Raw genomic sequence first — 19790 nt, forward strand, 5'->3', positions numbered from 1 at the left:
TATTTACTTATTTTTTTAAAGAAAAATCTCCTCAAGCTACTGAGAGAGATTGAGAAGCTACATCTGCATACCCTAACTGAGAACTAAACACCTCCCACACCCTCTTTGTACACGTTGTGGGTTTTCATCACATCATTATCAACCTTTAACACACTACAAACCTATTTCATTTTTCTGTCTTCCTTTACTAAAATACAATTTTTATAAGGGATTTCTGACTTTACCCACCCCGCCCCTCACCTCCCAGCCACCTAGGACCTAGATTAGTCCCGGCATATTTCTAGCCTGCAGCACATAAGAGAACCTGCAGGCAAGCATCAGAGTCAAAGAGACTACACATGACAGAGATTTCACAGCCTTAAATTAATATTGATAACATTTAAATAAGAGAGGTCTGATGCAAATTCATATTAAGAATTACTTCCTGGGGCACCTGTGTGGCTCAGTCATTAAGCGTCTGCCTTCGGCTCAGTTCATGATCCCAGGGTCCTGGGATTGAGCCCCGCATCAGGCTCCCTGCTCAGCGGGAAGCCTGCTTCTCCCTCTCCCATGCCCCCTGCTTGTGTTCCCTTTCTCGCTGTGTCTCTGTCAAATAAATAAAATCTTAAAAAAAAATACAATTTTTATAAGGGATTTCTGTCTTTACCCACCCCGCCTCTCACCTCCCAGCCACCTAGGACCTAGATTAGTACCCGGCATATTTATTGAGTGGATCTTTTCATTATCGGAATATAACTGTAACCTTCTTGGGTTTTGATCTATGCATGCTTTTGCTAAACCTGAAGAAATAAGTTAATACTACTTTGGTTATAAAAAACCAACCTTGATTTTCTTCCCTTGTTTTATAGAGTTAACATTTCAGAACTGTACAATATCCCTTCTAACACAATCCCATTTCATTATCTATTAAGTTTTACCTGGACATTTTAAAAGATTTTTTTCCTTCTTTTTGGAGAAGTCACAATAGTAAAACAAATGCATGTCAGTTTGAAGTAGTTAATTCTTAAAGTGAATAACTAATCAGTATGAGCCCTGGAGATAGACATTTTATATATTTGTTATTTGAAGTGGATGATTGATTACACATTTACTAAAGTCAGCATATAAAAACCTGCATTATCAACCTCATCAGTTAGCTTTTTTATACAGACGATTGAACTTAAGTATACAACATCAAAATGACTAGTCAAAAACCATACATATACATATGTATGTGTAATATATATAACAAAAATATATAAAAAATAATTTCGCCCCAAAGACTCCACCCCAAAACTGCTAGAACTCATACAGGAATTCAGTAAAGTGGCAGGATAGAAAATCAATGCACAGAAATCAGTGGCATTCCTATACACCAACAACAAGACAGAAGAAAGTGAAATTAAGGAGTCGATCCCATTTACAATTGCACCCAAAACCGTAAGATACCTAGGAATAAATCTAACCAAAGAGGCAAAGAATCTGTACTCAGAAAACTATAAAATACTCATGAAAGAAATTGAGGAAGACACAAAGAAATGGAAAAATGTTCCATGCTCATGGATTGGAAGAACAAATATTGTGAAGATGTCAATGCTACCTAGAGCAATCTACACATTCAATGCAATCCCTATCAAAATACCATCAACTTTTTTCAAAGAAATGGAACAAATAATCCTAAAATTTGTATGGAACCAGAAAAAGACCCTGAATAGCAAGAGGAATGTTGAAAAAGAAAAGCAAAGCTGGTGGCATCACAATTCCGGACTTCAAGCTCTATTACAAAGCTGTCATCATCAAGACAGTATGGTACTGGCACAAAAAAAGACACATAGATCTGCGGAACAGAAGAGAGATCCCAGAAATGGACCCTCAACTCTATGGTCAACTAATCTTCGACAAAGCAGGAAAGAATGGACATTCTTTATGGAATTATGAAAAAAAACAGTCTCTTCAACAAATGATGTTGGGAAAATTGGACAGCCACATGCAGAAGAATGAAACTGGACCATTTCCTTACACCACACACAAAAATAGACTCAAAATGGTTGAAAGACCTAAATGTGAAACAGGAGTTCATCAAAATCCTAAAGGAGAACACAGGCAGCAGCCTCTTCGACCTCAGCTGCAACTTCTTCCCAGAAACATTGCCAAAGACAAGGGAAGCAAGGGCAAAAATGAACTATTGGGACTTCATCAAGATAGAAAGCTTTTGCACAGCAAAAGAAACAGTCAACAAAACCAAAAGACAACCGACAGAATGGGAGAAGATATTTGCAAATGACATATCAGATAAAAGGCTAGTACCCAAAATCTATAAAGAACTTCTTAAACTCAACACCCGAAGAACATCTTAAACTCAACACCCAAAGAACAAATGATCCAATCAAGAAATGGGCAGAAGACATGAACAGACATTTTTCCAAAGAAGACACCCAAATGGCCAACAGACACATGAAAAAGTGCTCAACACCGCTCAGCATCAGGGAAATCCAAATCAAAACCTCAATGAGATATCACTTCACACCAGTCAGAATGGCTAAAATTAACAAGTCAGGAAATGACAGATGTTGGCGGGGATGCGGAGAAAGGGGAACTCTCCTACACTGTTGGTGGGAATGCAAGCTGGTGCAGCCACTCTGGAAAACAGTATGGAGGTTCCTCAAAAAGTTGAAAATAGAGCTATCATACAACCCAGGAATTACACTACTGGGTATTTACCCCAAAGATACAAATGTAGGGATCTGAAGGGGTACGTGCACTCTGATGTTTATAGCAGCAATGTCCACAATAGCCAAACTATGGAAAGAGCCAAGATGTCCATTGACAGATGAATGGATAAAGAAGATGTGGTATATATATACAATGGAATATTATGCAGCCATCAAAAGGAGTGAAATCTTGCCATTTGCAACAACGTGGATAGAACTGGAGGGTATTATGCTGAGCGAAATAAGTCAATCAGAGAAAGACATGTATCATATGACCTCACTGATATGAGGAATTCTTAATCTCAGGAAACAAACTGAGGGTTGCTGGAGTGGTGGGGGGTGGCAGGGATGGGGTGGCTGGGTGATAGACATTGGGGAGGGTATGTGCTATGGTGAGCGCTGTGAATTGTGTAAGACTGATGAATCACAGACCTGTACCTCTGAAACAAATAATATATTATATGCTGAAAAAAAAAAAAAGAAAGAAGAAGATAGCAGGAAGAGAAGAATGAAGGGGGGAAATCGGATGGGGAGACGAACCATGAGAGACTATGGACTCTGAGAAACAAACTGAGGGCTCTAGAGGGGAGGGGGGTAGGGGGATGGGTTAGCCTGGTGATGGGTATTAAAGAGGGCACGTATTGAATGGAGCACTGGGTGTTATATGCAAACAATGAATCATGGAACAGTACATCAAAAACTAATGATGTAATGTATGGTGACTAACATAACATAATAATACTAAAAAAATAATTTTGCAGGGCCAGGATATACATCTAGGGATAATATGTTCTACCACTCTCCCACCATCTGCCATTGAAAGACTGCAAAGTTTGTGAACATTAAAATACTTAAACATTTGAAAACTGATTATCTTAGTGTTGGTAGTAAATATTATTTATTTGAAGTCATAACTTACATGTATAGTTAATGTATATTCCTCTTTCTTTTATAAGTTTCAGGCCAAACAGAAAATCATAATATTCTAGGGCCCACTCAGTGCTTCAGATTGAGAATGGGCTGAGCTAGCTTCTCATGAAAAATTATAAAGAAAAGCCTGCAGGCGTATGTGTGTGCCCCATCACTCCCAGTTATTCCTGAGTATTTCTGGGCACCCAGCCCATAACTATTATAACTGTACCCAGATTAATGATTGTGAGGGAAAAGATTCAAAGTAAACATTTCCCCATAGGCACTAAAAAAATGAGTGCGAGAGCTTTAAACACACAAGTGACTGCTAATAAATATATTTTCCAGGGGCACAATAAATCTAATATAGTAGTTTGCAATCATCTTTAAAACAATCATATTGGTTTAACCTTACTGGGTAGAGAGAGGAAATAATACAAGCAAAGAGTAAAGTGGCTAAGTTATTTCTGCAAAGTACATGTTTGTACCATTCAAAATGAAATCAACAAACGTTTTGGTCATGATAGGTTAGACATGGAAATGACTTATATAATCCAAATGAGCAAAATTTCTGGCAGGTTTTGAACCAGATTTTATGTAGATTTAATTATTTATTTTATAGTTATTTCACAAATGTGAGTTTTATTTAGACCATCCAATTATTATTAAAATTCCGAAGTGATGAGACTATTATGGTCATGAGAGAGTTAATCGAGTACAGTGATAGGATTCTATGTATTCTTTAGGTAAATTGTCTGAGGCAGCCAGCAGACAAAATGTCACCAGGGATGAATTTCCTACATTCAAAATTAAGGTGAGAAAAGGAAATATATACAGTTATATGCTTCTAATATAGATCTACATGGAGGCTCATCTCCCTAAATCTGTCCAAGACTGTATCTATCGTGTGTGGCTAAAACAAATTAGACCTCCCATGCTGTAAGTCTATGCCGGTAATATGGAACCAGCATACAGGTCATAACTTCCACTGCTCAAGAAAGAATATGAGCAACAGCTTATCAAGAAAGCTGATGAAAGCAGAACTCTTATCTTTCACCTCTTTGTAAAGTGTTCTTTCCCCTGTTTCATGGGCTGTTAGTCTCCAAACCCTTTTATCCTCTAATATCCTTCAGGATCCACACTTTCCCAGTCAGCACTTGAAGCTGAAATATACTTAGGTTTATATCCTGGTTTAATAAAAAATTTGAGTATCATCTTTTTCCTCAAAAAGTTACTTTATCCTTAAAAAGTCTGTTTGTTTCCTTACTTGTATATGAGAGAGAGAGAGACAGCGTGAGAGTGAGGGGCGGAGGGGGAGAGGGAGAGGGAGAGAAAGAATTTTAAGCAGGCACTATGCCCAGTGGGGAGCCCAGTGCTCCATCTCATGACCCTGAGATCATGACCTGAGCTGAAATCAAGAATCGGATGCTTAACTGAGCCACCCAAGCGCCCCTAAAATGTTTATTTTTAAAATGAGTATATTTGTTCAAAAAATATCCCATTTAAACTGATCTGTGCTTATAAGTGTGTTAGAAACGAGGACAGTATAACACTGCAGAGAAATGACATTTAGCCAGAGGCATCATTAACTCTTACAAAGAAACGCAAAGGAAACATAAAATTATAATTAGTGAGACATGCTTTACCTACTTTAATGGCATTTCAACAGGGCAACAAAAAAGTGAATTATCTGGTGCTCACATGAAAAACAATGCTGAAATTAGGGGAAGTAGATTTAAATCACATTTATTCCCTTATTAGGAATCTGATCTTGTGAAAGTTATAAATCTTTCTAGTGTTCATATTTAGGTTGAGGATAAGAATACTTGCCTGATCCATATCACTAAAATGATGTGATGATAAGATAAGAAGAGTCAATGTAAATAAAAGCATTCACACACTGTAAAGTGTTATGGTTTGGTACTTCGATGTTTGGTACTAATTTGGAAACCATGTCCTAAAGTATATCTTCTAAACCAACCGATTTTATCTAATTTCAATGGGCTGAACCAGGTCATGCTAGAGTTCTGCTACCTCTCAAAAATTCATGATTCCATGTGCTGGGTATTTCCTAATGGTCATTAAATATCACAAAATTACAGTTGGTGAATAAGGCAAACATCGACGTAGGAGGCGTGATTAGGGGCCGTCTACACAGGGTTGAAGCCAGGAGCATATGTGAGTTCTTCAAGGGAAGAGTGCAAGGAAGGAAACAGAATAAATAACTGGATTTGGACCTGAGGGAAAAAGATGGGACAAAGTAGGTACAGAGGAAAGGGAACTCACGATAGTGCTGCAAGGGGGTAAGGAAGAAAGATGAGCCAATAATGCAAAAGTGTAGAAAGGAATTAGCCAGAAGCAGAAGACTTAATTCCAAGACTGTGACAGGACCGAAATCACCTTGTGGTGGTGAACTGGGGAATAGGAAATGAAAAAAGTAGGACCAGAGCATGTAGGTAATAGAGAGCATTAATACATACTCCTCTCATCCTTTCCTTTCCTTCATTACCAAATTTCTAAGGCATTTTTATTTTATTGATTGATTGACTGATTGATTGATTTTTGAAGATTTTATTTATTTATTTGACAGAGAGAGACACAGCTAGAGAGGGAACACAAGCAGGGGGAGTGGGAGAGGGAAAATCAGGCTCCCCACCGAGCAGGGAGCCTGATGCAGGGCTCGATCCCAGGACCCTGGGATCATGACCTGAGCTGAAGGCAGATGCTTAAGGACTGAGCCACCCAGGCGCCCCTCTAAGGCATTTTTAGAGCCAGTAATGATGAGCAGAGCAGGTGAACTGCCTGAGCTTACAGCCTGAGCAGGACACTGTTGCTAAGCCTTTCATATGCATTAACTCATTTAATTCTGACAATAATTCTACAAGTAGGTGTTTTAAAGAGGAGGAAACTAAGAAACAGTGAGGTTACTTTTATAACACTGGTAAGTGGGAGAGACGGAACTTGAACCCTTAGACAGTCTTTCTTACTCCATTGAAGAGCCCATGCTTTTACCCACTATCCTAATAGTAAGAACAAATTTCTCTACATTTACACATATAAGAACTGGAAATACTTAGAACTAGTGAGTCTCTGGGACACAAAAATGTTAGAGTAAGACCACAAACTGAAAAAAACAATGTTTCAGAATCCGAAAAGAATGCTACCATCAGAGAAACTTATTTTTCTTGTTTTCCTTAGCTGGAAAGAAAGGAAGAGTGTTGAAAGGGAAGGTAGTAAAGTGAAAACAATGGACTATCTCTAAATATAAATGGATGGAGAAAAAAATTACAGTAACGTTTATAATTCTACAGACAAAATAATTTTGTTTTAATGTTCCCATAATGAAACACTTATTGTGCACCAGTAAAAGCTAATATGATTGCATTTCATTAAGTTATACATTAATTAAATAATTTTTCTCAATAATATCTAAAGAATACTTTCCTAATTCAACAATTAATGCCATATAACAACCAAAAAGGATCAATTAATTTCACAAGTAAACTTCACAGACATAATAGGAATTAATTAGGTATTTTTCCACCATTAGGCCAAGAAATACTACATTAATAGAATTAGAAATGATTCTTACACATGGTTATAACTGAAGCCACTGTTTCCAAGAACAGTGTTCATTTTTCTCTGGAGAGACAAACTCTTCCTTTGGTTGCAGCACCAAGATATTCTTGGCAGCCCTTAAATACTTACAGTGAACCAGTAATTATATCATTCCTTCATTTTAAGAATCTTCTGGAGTATTCAGGTACTATTTTCACATATAAATAAAACACTGACTACTCAGTTTGACCCTGTGAGATTCTGAGTTAGAATAGTTTAACAGAAAATGATGAAAATGAAAATACCTCACTTAGAGAAGATCTAAACAGCTTTATGGCAGGCAGGAGATATTTACTGAAAAAAAAAAAAGAAAAAGGCTAATTTCTACTGAGATCCAGAAGGAAAAAGTAATTTAACATTCAATATTAGAAATTTATTTTAGACACAGAATGCTCTAATTAAAGACCACTGGCATCAGATATAAAGAAAGGTGATGAATACAATTATACAATTATTTTTTTAATTAGTAGAGAATGATCTGTTTTTGGACTGATTAAATAAAGGACTATTTTAAAAGAAAGGTTAGATATGGAATTTTTTTGGCCAATGTTTTCATTGTAGTTCTTCCATATTTGCAATACTGTTTGCTAGGAAAGGAAAAGGTTTACTAAATGAGATAATAAGTGTAAAGTGCTTGCAGACTACAAGGCATATAATAAGTTTGTAATGGATGGTAGATCTTATTATGAAAGTCTGTTCACAAGTATTCTGACAATACATTTTATTGTATTAATTTTGAGTTGTACAAAATCATGATGCATCTTATTGATAATATTTTATCAATTTTTCCTTTCTACCATTTAATTAAAAATCTACTTGAAAGGAAAAACAATAAATTCTAGTAATCTTTGTACTTTATTTAATTTTAAAAACCCCAGGGGTTCTTTTGCCATTAGGTAACTGTAACCTCCATCTATCCACATCATCCATCAGTCTGTTCATCCTTTCATCTATCCAACACTCAACCATCCATCCATCCATCCATCCATCCACTTCTGACTGCCCATCCTTCTATTCATCATCGTCCATCCAACAGAAATTTAGCTTTATGTGTGAATACCTAACACATTTTAACTAAAGATATAATTGCTGATGTGTGGATAAGACTCTTAGTCTTACACGTACCTCAGAGTTTCCACATTGTAGTACCACATACCTCAGAATTTCCACATATTAGTACCTCTTTTTACAAATTGGTAAAAATAATCAACCTTGGCACAAATGTTTTTCTCCTCATTAGCGATACAATTGTTATGTATGTGTGTATTGTTTTTAACGGTTACAATAATGTTTCTGATTTCTTTTTTCCCATAGAAGGACAAGAAATAGAGGATAGAAATCTTGACTGAGCTATTGTTAGATGAATTTCTGGAACCAAGGAGACCATTACCACACAACGGAGCTATGAAGCAAAAAAAAACCCAGAAATGCTGTTGAATATCTCAGAACACGAACCCTGAAACAGTACTCAGATATTTAAAGAAAAAAAAAAAAGAGAGAGAGAAAAAAAAACCCCACCTAAAACCATTTGTGTTTTAAGGGCCTGCTCATTATTCATTACTGCCTATAGTCTTATGAATATATATTAAGCCAATCTAAAACTGTTATAGCAGTTGCAATATTTTTATCATGCAAAATATTTTTCTTACTTTGTGATTCATCTTAAATTCCTGGGTAGAAAAATGATGCTAAATCATAGGCTCTTTATTGCCAGTGGGGGTGGGTAGATGCATTCGTCATTATCATTAAATCACAGGGATTTTTGGACAATATTTAACAATAAAAAATGATCAAAAAGACCTCTAGATAATGTTTAAAAGTATTACTGTCATCTTGAAATTAAAGAGGGCTAACCTGGCAATGAATGCACATCCATTTTGAAGCTATAAAAACAAAAGTAGGACCTACATTAAATATGAAATTGTTAGTAGGATCATCTCTGTTCACATAAAGAATAGCACCTTTAAATTGTAGCATAGAGCAAAAGCACACATACACACTCACACATACACACACACACAAAGGAAAAAAAACGTGCTTGCATCTGTTCAAAGTGATTGTTGTAGATCTTTTATGAGAAAACCTTGTATTTTTTTAAGGTGTTTTTTTTTTTTAAACCAAAACATATATAACCTGGAAAACTAGAAAGTTGAGATGCTCTATTTTTCTTGGTTCAGAAATTAACCTTTATATATAAATTCTTGATGGAATGTGGCATTTAGCTAATCCTAAATTAAGCCCTTTGTTTTTATTTGTTGCATAAAGCATAGATTCCAATAAACACAGAGTGTTACATAACCGTGCTTCAAAGGCTTCTGTAGACTAAGCAACTCACAGCAACGTCTCTGCCTTCAGCAATCACACTCCAGTGAATCATCCCAGTGACCTTATTTGCTCATTAGAAACTCTGTGTACAGGTTGCAAATGTCAGAGTCTGAATTTACATTTTAAAAAGTACATCTTGAGGCAGTTTAATGAAAACATTTCAAAGATCTCAGGTCAAATTCAACTATTTACCTTAGCTTTAAATATTTTTGGCTGGGATTCACATCGTTTTCACAAGCCATCCTTTATGATCACTCTCCTCTTAACATTTCAGTATTGTAACAGTTTGAAATGCCATTTGGAAAGGGGGCTGCTATTAGACTTTTATTTCCACCCCCATCTCAGCATGGTGACAATTGAAAAAACATTTGATTTTGGTGTTGTTTACGCTCTCAGAACAGTATGAATCTGCACATACTAAGACACACGCCGTACGAATGAGGCGTGAAGGCAGTTAGCTGAAGAGAGAGAAGCTCGCCTGTGCCATGAATTTGTGTATCTGATATACGGGATGTACAGTTCATTTTCTCAGGTTACCTATTGCCCCCCAAACTATGCAGAAGTTATTTTGAGCGTAGCAGGAATGAGTCATCATCGGCAATACCACCGTTGCTACCCACACCAACCACACACAGGCAGCCGTGAAGAGAAGGGGTGCCCTGATGTAGTAGAGAGAACACGAGCTTTGCAGCACCCTGCTCAACCGCTGCAGCTAGGTGCTGGAGCGGAGTTAGGTAGTGACTTAAAGGCCTTGGTTTACTGACCTGTCCCACGAGGCCAACACAACCTATCTTATAGGGCCGCTGGGAATATGAAACTAGATACTTACTAAAAATGGCCAGCAAACAGAAGGGCCTTGAGGTCCCCCTAACACCCACTTTCCTTGGCACTGCTCAAAATATGGTATCATCATTTATGTTCTTCAAAACGGATTAGAAGGAACGGTTTGTCCTTGGGGGCTTAGCAGTTTTCCTTTTGATTCAATGCTGATTTGGTATCGTTCTAAGTGAAGAGATGTAATGCAAGAAAGACAGCGATGATTCTGATAATATAAAGGGCATTATGTTTTTTTTCTTTCTTTCTCTACAGCTAAACAATGTGAAATCATAGGCAAATATAACACATTAAGAGAGTGTGTTTTATCTTCCTAGGTATGAAATGTATGACCAGCCTACTTGTCTATATGTTTAGATCTGAGTTCTGCATCACACACGTTGCTATTTACTAATTAAAGAATGTTGGTGGTTATTACATTGAAGATCAGCAGCTAAAAAGACCAACGTGAGATAGTATATAAGCAAAGGGTTTTTGTGTGTGTGTGTGTGTGTTTTTTAATTTTCTAGAATACGGCTATAGATTCTTGTTGCAGAAACAATACTATGCCTTTTAGCTGTCACCTTTAAGACCACATTCCAAAACCTTAGTGATACAAATCCGATTTTTCTTTTAGCTTTCCAAAATGTATCATCTCATTTTGAAGTGATAGTTAAAGGCATCCTTTAAGTGTTTCTTCTGCTTTGCCTGGCATTATCCCCAAAATAGTTCACCTTACAACAGTTTCTTGGGAAGACAGTCACCACCCATCCTCCACAGATTTGAGTGAAAGTTGATGTCTTGCTATTTGATATACTGGATATACGGGTTCAAAAAATGGAACTGCTCAAGAATTCAGACATGTTACCTGTTCACAGGTTTATCTTTCACAGTGACAGAAGAAGTTCAAATGACTTCTTTAGAAACTTTCAATTTGTTCTGGCACCAAATCCTGCTTTCCAGGGAATTAAAAATTTGATGAATTTCTTGACTTGATTAATATAACCAATCTTGCCACTGTGGATTCTTCACAGTGAAAATCTGTATTCAAATCACTGGCTCAGTAGTTGGAAATACCAATGGCACAGAACACTTTGGCAAAGTCAGAAAATACAGCATAGAAATCCTAACTTTTTGTACTTTCCCTATCTGAAATGATTCTATAATGCTGAGCTACAATGTCGTGTAAAGGTATAAGAATAAAGTCAGAAAGATGAAAGACCAAAAAGAAATGAGACTTGTAAAATGCTAAGGATAATAAAAAGAACTCTTAAAGCTAAGCTTGGAACAATAAGAGCTGAAAGAAAGCATAGATATATCTGCTGCTTATGGAAGATAGTACAATCATCATAATGACAGAGAACTGTTGTCTTCCCCATTAACAGGTTAGAGGCAAAAAACCAATATATATATATTTTCATGTTCAATGTTAAATGTGGGATTTTAGGTTAAAGTTATTAGCTGAATAGGGTGCCTGCGTGGTTCAGTCGGTTAAGCGTCTGCCTTCAGCTCAGGTCATGGTCCCGGGGTCCTGGGATCGAGCCCCGCACTGGGCTCCCTGCTCAGGGGGAAGCCTGCTTCTCCCTCTGCCTGCCACTCCCCCTGCTTGTGCTTGCTCTCTCTCTCTCGCAAATAAATAAAATCATAAAAAAGAATAAGGGAGCTATGATATTATACTAGTTAGTACACATCAAGAAAAACTAGAGATTTTTATTTGGTTGCAAATATGAGTAAAATATGTGATGGCTGCCAGGAAAGCTAGTTTCCCTTTGACTATATTAATAAGAGAGTAGTATCAAGATAAAGGGAGGTAATGGGGTACTCTAAGTCATACTTGCCGGACTCTATCTGAAATATTGTGCTGTTAATTCTGGAGACATGATGTAAGAGGGATGGGCACCATGCCGAGTGTATTTTGATGAGGGAGATGCGATGGTTAAGAGGTCTGGAAAGTATCATGAGAATCTACTGAAGAAAACAGAGGCATCTGGTCTGGAAGAGGGAAGACTAGGGAGCGGTAAGTACTGTGAGGAGCATGTTAAATGCCCTTCTGACCTGAGTGGCGGCTTGTAGAACAGGTGCTGGAGCCAGAGTACAGAATTAATGCATTTATTTTCATACGTTTAAGGCAATATTTAAAAAAAAAACAAAACCCTAGAATTGCTTACCTTGTGAAATAGTGAGATTCCTAGGACTGGAATGTGCTCTATTGATGGTTAGCTGTGATGTGTGGAGGAACTTACAAATGTTATTTCTGCACTGAACTGGGTCACTGGAGTATAGAACATCACGAAATCCAGAAGGTTTTAAGATCAATATAAGAGTTAAAGCTGGTGTTATGAACTTGTAGCTAATTAGGTGTGGTTTAAGGTATGTTGGAGATTCTCTCCTGCTCCCCTCCCCTCAAAAAAAAAAAAAATCTTTGTTATAAAACAATTATTACATGAGATAACCAGTCCATGAGGTCTTGCATATTTCTTGAGTTTTCAAAGAGACCATTATTAAAATGTAAATGTCCTCAGAGGAAGCGGTAACGTATGGGAATTAGTTACAGCTTGTTGACAGAAATTGAAGAATGAGAAAGGTGGCAAGAGTAAATAAGGTCTAAGTGGGCACAAATCTGTAGAAAACAAAATCCCTCTAAGAAAAGAACCAAGAATATTTTCTTCAAGGTTTTCCTAGAGATGCAATAGATGATCAAGGGTTCAAGTTTTACTTATATGAAGATATGGCCCAATTTTCCCAGGTGTCTACATAATTAGAGCTTTTAATGAGTACAGTTTCTGAAAGGGGTCACTAAGGTAAAACATTTAGTGTTTAATATAGAGAATTTCTGTATAACGGATGCCTATAGACATCTAGATAAATCACCAAATTTCAGAAGACTCCATTTGTGTCAAGGTTTTATCAAAACCAAACTAGAAAGGTGCCTGGCTGGCTCAGTTGGTAGAGCATCTGACTCTTGATCTCAGGGTCATGGGTTCAAGCCCCGTGTTTAGTGTAGAGATCACTTCAGAAAAACAAAACAAAACACAAAATATAGACTTTCATGTACAGTGTAATATTGTATCATTAAATAAAATTAACTTTTGGGTAGATTCTACTTCATAAAATATGCTATTATTTATGTTTTCACTTAATAATATTTGTTAAAATTACATAGATTACATAGTTACACAGGAGATCAACGTGGCTTGAGTCAAGATTTTTCTTCTAAACATCACCATTGATATTCTATGTGTTTACATTTATCAAAATCCTAAATTAAACATATTTTCTTTATATATATGTGTGTGTGTGTATGTGTGTGTGTGTGTATATATATATATATATATATATATATATATACACTTTTTTTTAAAGTAAGTTCTACACCCAACATGGGGCTTGAACTCACAACCTGAGATCAAGAGTCACATGCTGGGCGCCTGGGTGGCTCAGTCGTTAAGCGTCTGCCTTCGGCTCAGTCATGATCCCAGGGTCCTGGGATGGAGTCCCACGTCGGGCTCCCTGCTCGGCGGGAAGCCTGCTTCTCCCTCTACCACTCTCCCTGCTTGTGTTCCCTCTCTCGCTGTGTCTCTCTCTGTCAAATAAATAAATAAAATCTTAAAAAAAAAAAAAAAGAGTCGCATGCTCTACCAAGTGAGCCAGCCAGGCGCCCCTAAACTTATATTTTCTATTCCCCTAACTGGTTACTCCTCCTTGCTTTCTTGCTTTGGTATCCTAAGTAATAACACCACTACCATTCTTCCCCTTGTTTAAAGTGAAACTTTGTATTTTCTCTTCTTCATCCCAAGTCCAAACAATTGCTGAGTTCTTTCACTCTAAGAAAATGCTCATATACCTCTTTCTATCCTATTGTCATTCCTTTAGCTCATGCCTTAATTATCTTTTACATGTACTGTAATTTCTCATACTTAATATCTGTACTTCCCATCTCTTTCCTCAAGAAAGCTCTCCTACACACGGGGTCCGTGAGAACTTTTCCTAAAGCATACATTCTTATCAGGTAGCTCCCTAACTCAGAAACCTTCAGTGATTCAATATAGAACTATGGAAAAAAGTCTAAACTAATTAATATAGCATTGAAATTTTCTATTATGTGATCTCAATCTATCTTTTCAGCTTTATCTTTTATTCCTTTTTAGGGTCATCATTCTCCAATTAATACATTGTGCTGTTCATTATCTAAGAATGTTCTATGTTCTCCAACAGCTAAGATGGCCCTCCTCAATTTTTTCTACTACAATTTTATCATTTCTCAAGATCCAGGCTTAAAGGTCTTTTCCTTAAATCAATCACTCCATCAATCAATTTCTCTCTCTCTTTCTCTCACTTTATTTTTTTTTCTTTTACTTATCTCCTGTTCTCCCGTGGAACATTCCTGCCCCCTTCCCATTTATTGCATTATGACTTACATCCTAGTTCGGTTTTATACATCTCTTCTCTCCTACTGACTTAGGGTCAAGGATAGTGCTTAACAAAGACTAAAGTAGCTCCCAAGTGTACTGTAAATGTATTTTGGTTTGATTATAAAAAAATTATTATTTTGATTGCATATTGACTATATGACATTTTCAGGTATACGGGGAGTGAGTCTAGGGGCATTACTTCAGCAGTTTGGAGCTGAGAGGGGTCACGTATGAGATGGTACACGTCTAGCATTTATTTGCATTTCTTTATAAAAACGGTGAGTACATTTGCTTCCGGGAACAAGTGCATCTTTGGTGCAGGAAATTCCATCACACTGACGGAGCATTCTCTGTGTCAACTGGGGCACCCTGGGGCTGTTCGTCACAGTGACAGCCATGTCTCCTAAATGCTCTGACGGCATGTGGAACTGTGCTCTGCCCGGCAGGCACAGGGAGGGAACCACCTCTCACCACACTCGCTGACAGCGCAGGGGAGTGGCAGGTGCCGCAGGCTACTTAACTAGACAGCACTGGCCCTTTCTTCTTCACTGTTGGAGAAACGGTCTGTCTGGGGAACGACTTACCCCAGAAGTCCACTTCCTGAGTCCACTTTCCACTTCCTGGAAACTCCAGGGTAATTCCCCTGATTCAGCCAGTCATGGCAATACGCTTCTCCTTCCTAGATATTTCTTTGGGGATGTGTGACTGAATTCTGGTCAATAGAAGATGAAAGAAAATGTGTTTAAGTGACCTCATTCTTAAAAAGAGAAAAGAGGTCTATCTGACTTTTGTCGTGTCAGAAGGTGACATTTGGAACCATGGCTGTTGTCTTGCAACTATGTGCCATCCTTTGGGTGTTGGTGGCACCCTAAGAGTTGGAAGCAGAAAGACAGAATGAACCAGGGAACTTGAGGATACTGTCACGGTGCTGGGGTCACCCTACCTTAGGACTTCTGATGGTGTGGCAAAATACATCTCCCTTACCATTTGAGCCAGTAGAACAGGAGGTTTCTTTTATTATAGCTAGAGATCCTGACACATCAGCCTTCATGTTGGCATCAGCCACCTTGTTCAGGTGGCAGACATTGATCATTGTGAGGGCTTCAGGGGAGAAGAACATTATTTCTATGGTCTGCTTAAAAATTTGTGTTGGGTTGTTGCTAGGTCCTGAATCTGTAATTTTTTTTTTCATGGATCTAGTAAGTCATTATCTTCTTAAAATACACTGCACTTTTCCTTTTGCAACAATGATCAAACTTACAATTACTAATGTTTTTCTTCTTCACTAGTTTAAAAGCTCCACGAGGGCAGTGACTACATCTGCCAGGAGAATTCCTGTCTCTCCAGCACCTTGCACAGGGCTGGTACACTGGTGTTCAATGGGTAGGTGCTCAGCAAATATCTGTGAAACAAGTAAATGAATGAGTAAATGAATATATAGAATATCAAAAACACTCTCCCTCTCATTTCCTTTGCTCACGCTCCCAATGCCCTGATTCCGTACCAGTTTAGGCCTTCAAAAGTGAGCTATATCCTGCATTTGAGGAGACAGGAAAGAGAAAAGGGAAGGAAGCTATCTTTATAGCTCTTGTCTGTTTTCTCAGTGGAGAAAGGGAAAAGAGACAATTCTTAAAGGAAACTTACAAAATATTTTCATAAAGAAAAACTGTAATTGTCTCCTGAATTGCATATTGGATCAAAATATCGTTTAAAAAAATGTTCAGAATCATTTTAGAACCAGAATGAAGCTGAGGATTGATTCAGTATAACCAAGCAGAGCAAAGATTTATCAACTATTTTAAGTCCCTCATTTTTCAAAAGAGTAACTGAGAGCTACTGTCACCAAGATCTGCATTGGTCTTTCTTATTCTCTATGATGTAATAAATAATTGAATGCAGACAGTTACATTCACCAGCAACAAAAAGGATATTTTCCTGGCAGCGTTGTTCCAACTCGGTAATCAGTGTAGCTCTTGCTTGGATGAAAGTTGAAAATAAAAAGAAGACCTGCTCTCTCAAAAGCAATGATCTTATTGGCTTCATGCTTTTCACTCACATAGGCCTGCAAGAATTAACACATATATTACATTATTACATTATGGATGCTGCTATAAGCAAATTACTTATTAAAAAGTTGTTTTTGTCTTTATTAATAGATCTCTTAGTCATTAAGCCAACAAGTGAAAATGTATTATATTTTTTTAACATGTTGCAATTTTGCCATATCAAACCCTACACTAACCAAAATCTCAAAAACTGCTTAAAGAGTATAAAAATCTCACTAGTCATTGACAACTTCAAATAAAGCACAGAGGATTAGCACTGTGGCTTAGGTTTTAAGAATACAGTACCTATGTTACATATAAAGTGTGTGTGTGTGTGTGTGTGTGTGTGTGTATTCTGGATGTTTACAAGTGAATTTTCTTTAAGACTTTTAGTTCCCAGATTAATGAGGTAAGGTACATAAAATTACGTTTTAAAATAAAAGGTAACATTGTTATTGTATTGGGATTTCTGAAATTGTAGTATCTTAAAAGCTTTACATTATTGCACACCTTTGTCAGATTCAATGGCAACCTAATGTTCTTTACAATATATCTTTTTTTCCTAATAAAAGAGAAGGTCTGAAAAGAAATTATATCTACAAAGTCTCCCATTTTATACACCATGTTTTACAGTAGGCAGTGAGAAGCCTTTGCTTTTTCAACACCACCCTCTTGCAGCTCCGTTTTTGAAAGGACTTATTTCCATGAATATCAGCAGCACCACTCTTAGTAATTTAGCAATGTGAACTAAGGCTCTAGAGTAAACAGCATGCCTTTTGGAATTCAACATTGTTCCTGTTGAAAAGGAGCATCATTTTGCTCTCTCTTCTGGAAATTGCATTACTAATAAACGTGATTAGGGCATTCGTGTCAGGTAGTCAATCTTGGTGAATATATAAGTACCTTTGTTCAACCATTAAAAAAAAAAATCATAGACACCAAAGTAAAAACACATCAACAGTAATTTCAAATAGCACCAGTAAAAAGTAAAATGGATTATAAGTAACATACTATATGCTAATTTTTGCAAGGGAAAAAAAGCCTGTATAAAATTTGCACCTGTTAATTACATTTTCTAAAACTTACTGAAAACTGAGACTTTAATTCCAGAGGAGAGTCAGGCTCATGAAAAATACAAAACAGCATGCAGGTATAATGGCATCTATTGAGATGACAAGTTAGAGACCAGCAAAGGAAGGGGGGGGGGGAAGGAATAAAGAAATCTACATGTTGTCAAAGTAGTCCCTTTATGACAGCAAAATTATTTATATAAAGAAAAACAGTCAAAACAATTAAGATGTTTCCACAGCAATTTCCAAAATGGACTCCACACCGAGCTTTTGTCATTTATTTTAACCAATTGAAATAAAAATTACTAAATTTAACCAACAACAAACTAAACAGGAAAGTAAGCAGGGCAGTGTGTTTAAGATTTTCATTATCTATTGGAGAGACTTCAGTGACATGTTTTGACAACCTGAAGTATGTTCCAGGGCACTACACGCTGAATAATGAAGTGGTGTTTAGAAGATCGCATATAGATTTAAATCGATTGCCATTCCAAGCATGTGCAACCCTGGTGACTAAAACACAATATTTAGAATAAAGAGCTTACCTGTGGAGCTGAAAGCCAACCACATCTTTCTTCCAATTTATTCATATCCCTGTCAAAGTTATTTAGGAACTTATAGCGAAGGAGGTCATCATCAGTTAAATGAAACTGCCTTCTGGCATAATGATAACTCTCATTATTTCCTTTTCTTGGAAAGTCTAACCATTCAGGATGCCCAAATTCATTACCTGTGTTAAAAAACAAATATAAGCCTCACCCAGTAATATTAGCATTTCTTGCTAAGGTGACTCAATAATTACATGTGTTAAAGTCCTTAAAATCCATTAGGTTATAATTTACCACAGCTGTGTCCTGTGAATGATATACAACCTTGGTTCAAAAACATCACAGTGAAGCACAAAGAGTAGCGACCACATCTGGACTCAGAATTCCAGGGTCCGGTTCTAGCTCAACCATACAGCCCTTGTTACACGCCTCCTTTTCCTCATGCACAAACTGAGAACACTTATCTCTATCATACTCAGGTCATCTCTGAAACTATCTCTAATATCTCTGAGTAATTTCCAAAATTTCTATTTCCATCATTTCTGTAATCTGTACAATGCTTTACAATTTCTCAAGGCTTTGAATGCACATTATGTTTTGATCCTCAGTGGGGCTCTTCATTATATCCATCTCACAGATGAGAAATCCAAAGCTTTGGACATTTTTGTCCAAACTTTACACAGATAATAAGCATAAAAGCAACCATTAAAATTTAGTTCTTCTGATTAAAATCCAAAGATTTTAATGAGTTCTTTCTACCTCATCCACACATTAGGCAAGTACGTTTTAAACTTCAGGTGCCATAGAAACCCAAGTCATCACTCTTGTTCTTCATTTTCCTTATTTCTTTCTCAGATCTACATGTTACCATTAGCTGTGTATCCTTAATTTCAAATGTGTCTGCGTGCAAGTGCACGCATCTGTGTTTAGCCAGGACACTTGATTTGGAACCATTTAAATATTATTTATCATTGTAATGATGAGAACCAGAAACTCAATACACTGGAAAAATGAAATAAAATAGTAACACATAAGTATTTTTCATTCTCAAAATTAAATTTAGATATTGATTGTCTAATAGATAGGCTCCTATTGTTTTCCCCAAGGTGGATTTCTACTTTATAGCTTCTTTTTCCCCCTTAAAAATTAAATACTGCTTTCCCAAGTTTACTTTCATTTGCCACTTTGATGATGCAATTTTCTAAGCCATGAACATCTCCTTTGTGTCAGAAGTACTACAGCCAATACAAGAGTGTCCTACATTCAAGAAACTAATACATTAATATTCTAATAAAAACTAGGAAACTAGTAAACTAGGATGTAATTCAAAATGTTTTATTGTAGAGTTGCTTTAAACAGT

At 36.9% G+C, this 19790-nt stretch overlaps 1 protein-coding gene across 2 annotated transcripts in view; it reads right to left on the minus strand.

Annotated features, from left to right (window-relative positions):
* Window positions 1–19790, minus strand: part of GBE1 (1,4-alpha-glucan branching enzyme 1) — a 275317-nt gene that overhangs the window by 15957 nt on the left and 239570 nt on the right. For both annotated transcript variants that reach the window (XM_032406324.1, XM_032406325.1), the window contains exons 13-14: window positions 18428–18612; window positions 16699–16829 (exon numbers count right to left, since the gene is read on the minus strand). In XM_032406324.1, the coding sequence (XP_032262215.1) occupies window positions 16699–16829; window positions 18428–18612 (316 nt within the window). The remainder of the gene's footprint in view (window positions 1–16698; window positions 16830–18427; window positions 18613–19790) is intronic.

This window comes from Phoca vitulina, unplaced genomic scaffold (genome assembly GCF_004348235.1).
Source record: "Phoca vitulina isolate PV1807 unplaced genomic scaffold, GSC_HSeal_1.0 scaffold8, whole genome shotgun sequence".
In the NCBI taxonomy this organism is placed as follows: domain Eukaryota; kingdom Metazoa; phylum Chordata; class Mammalia; order Carnivora; family Phocidae; genus Phoca; species Phoca vitulina.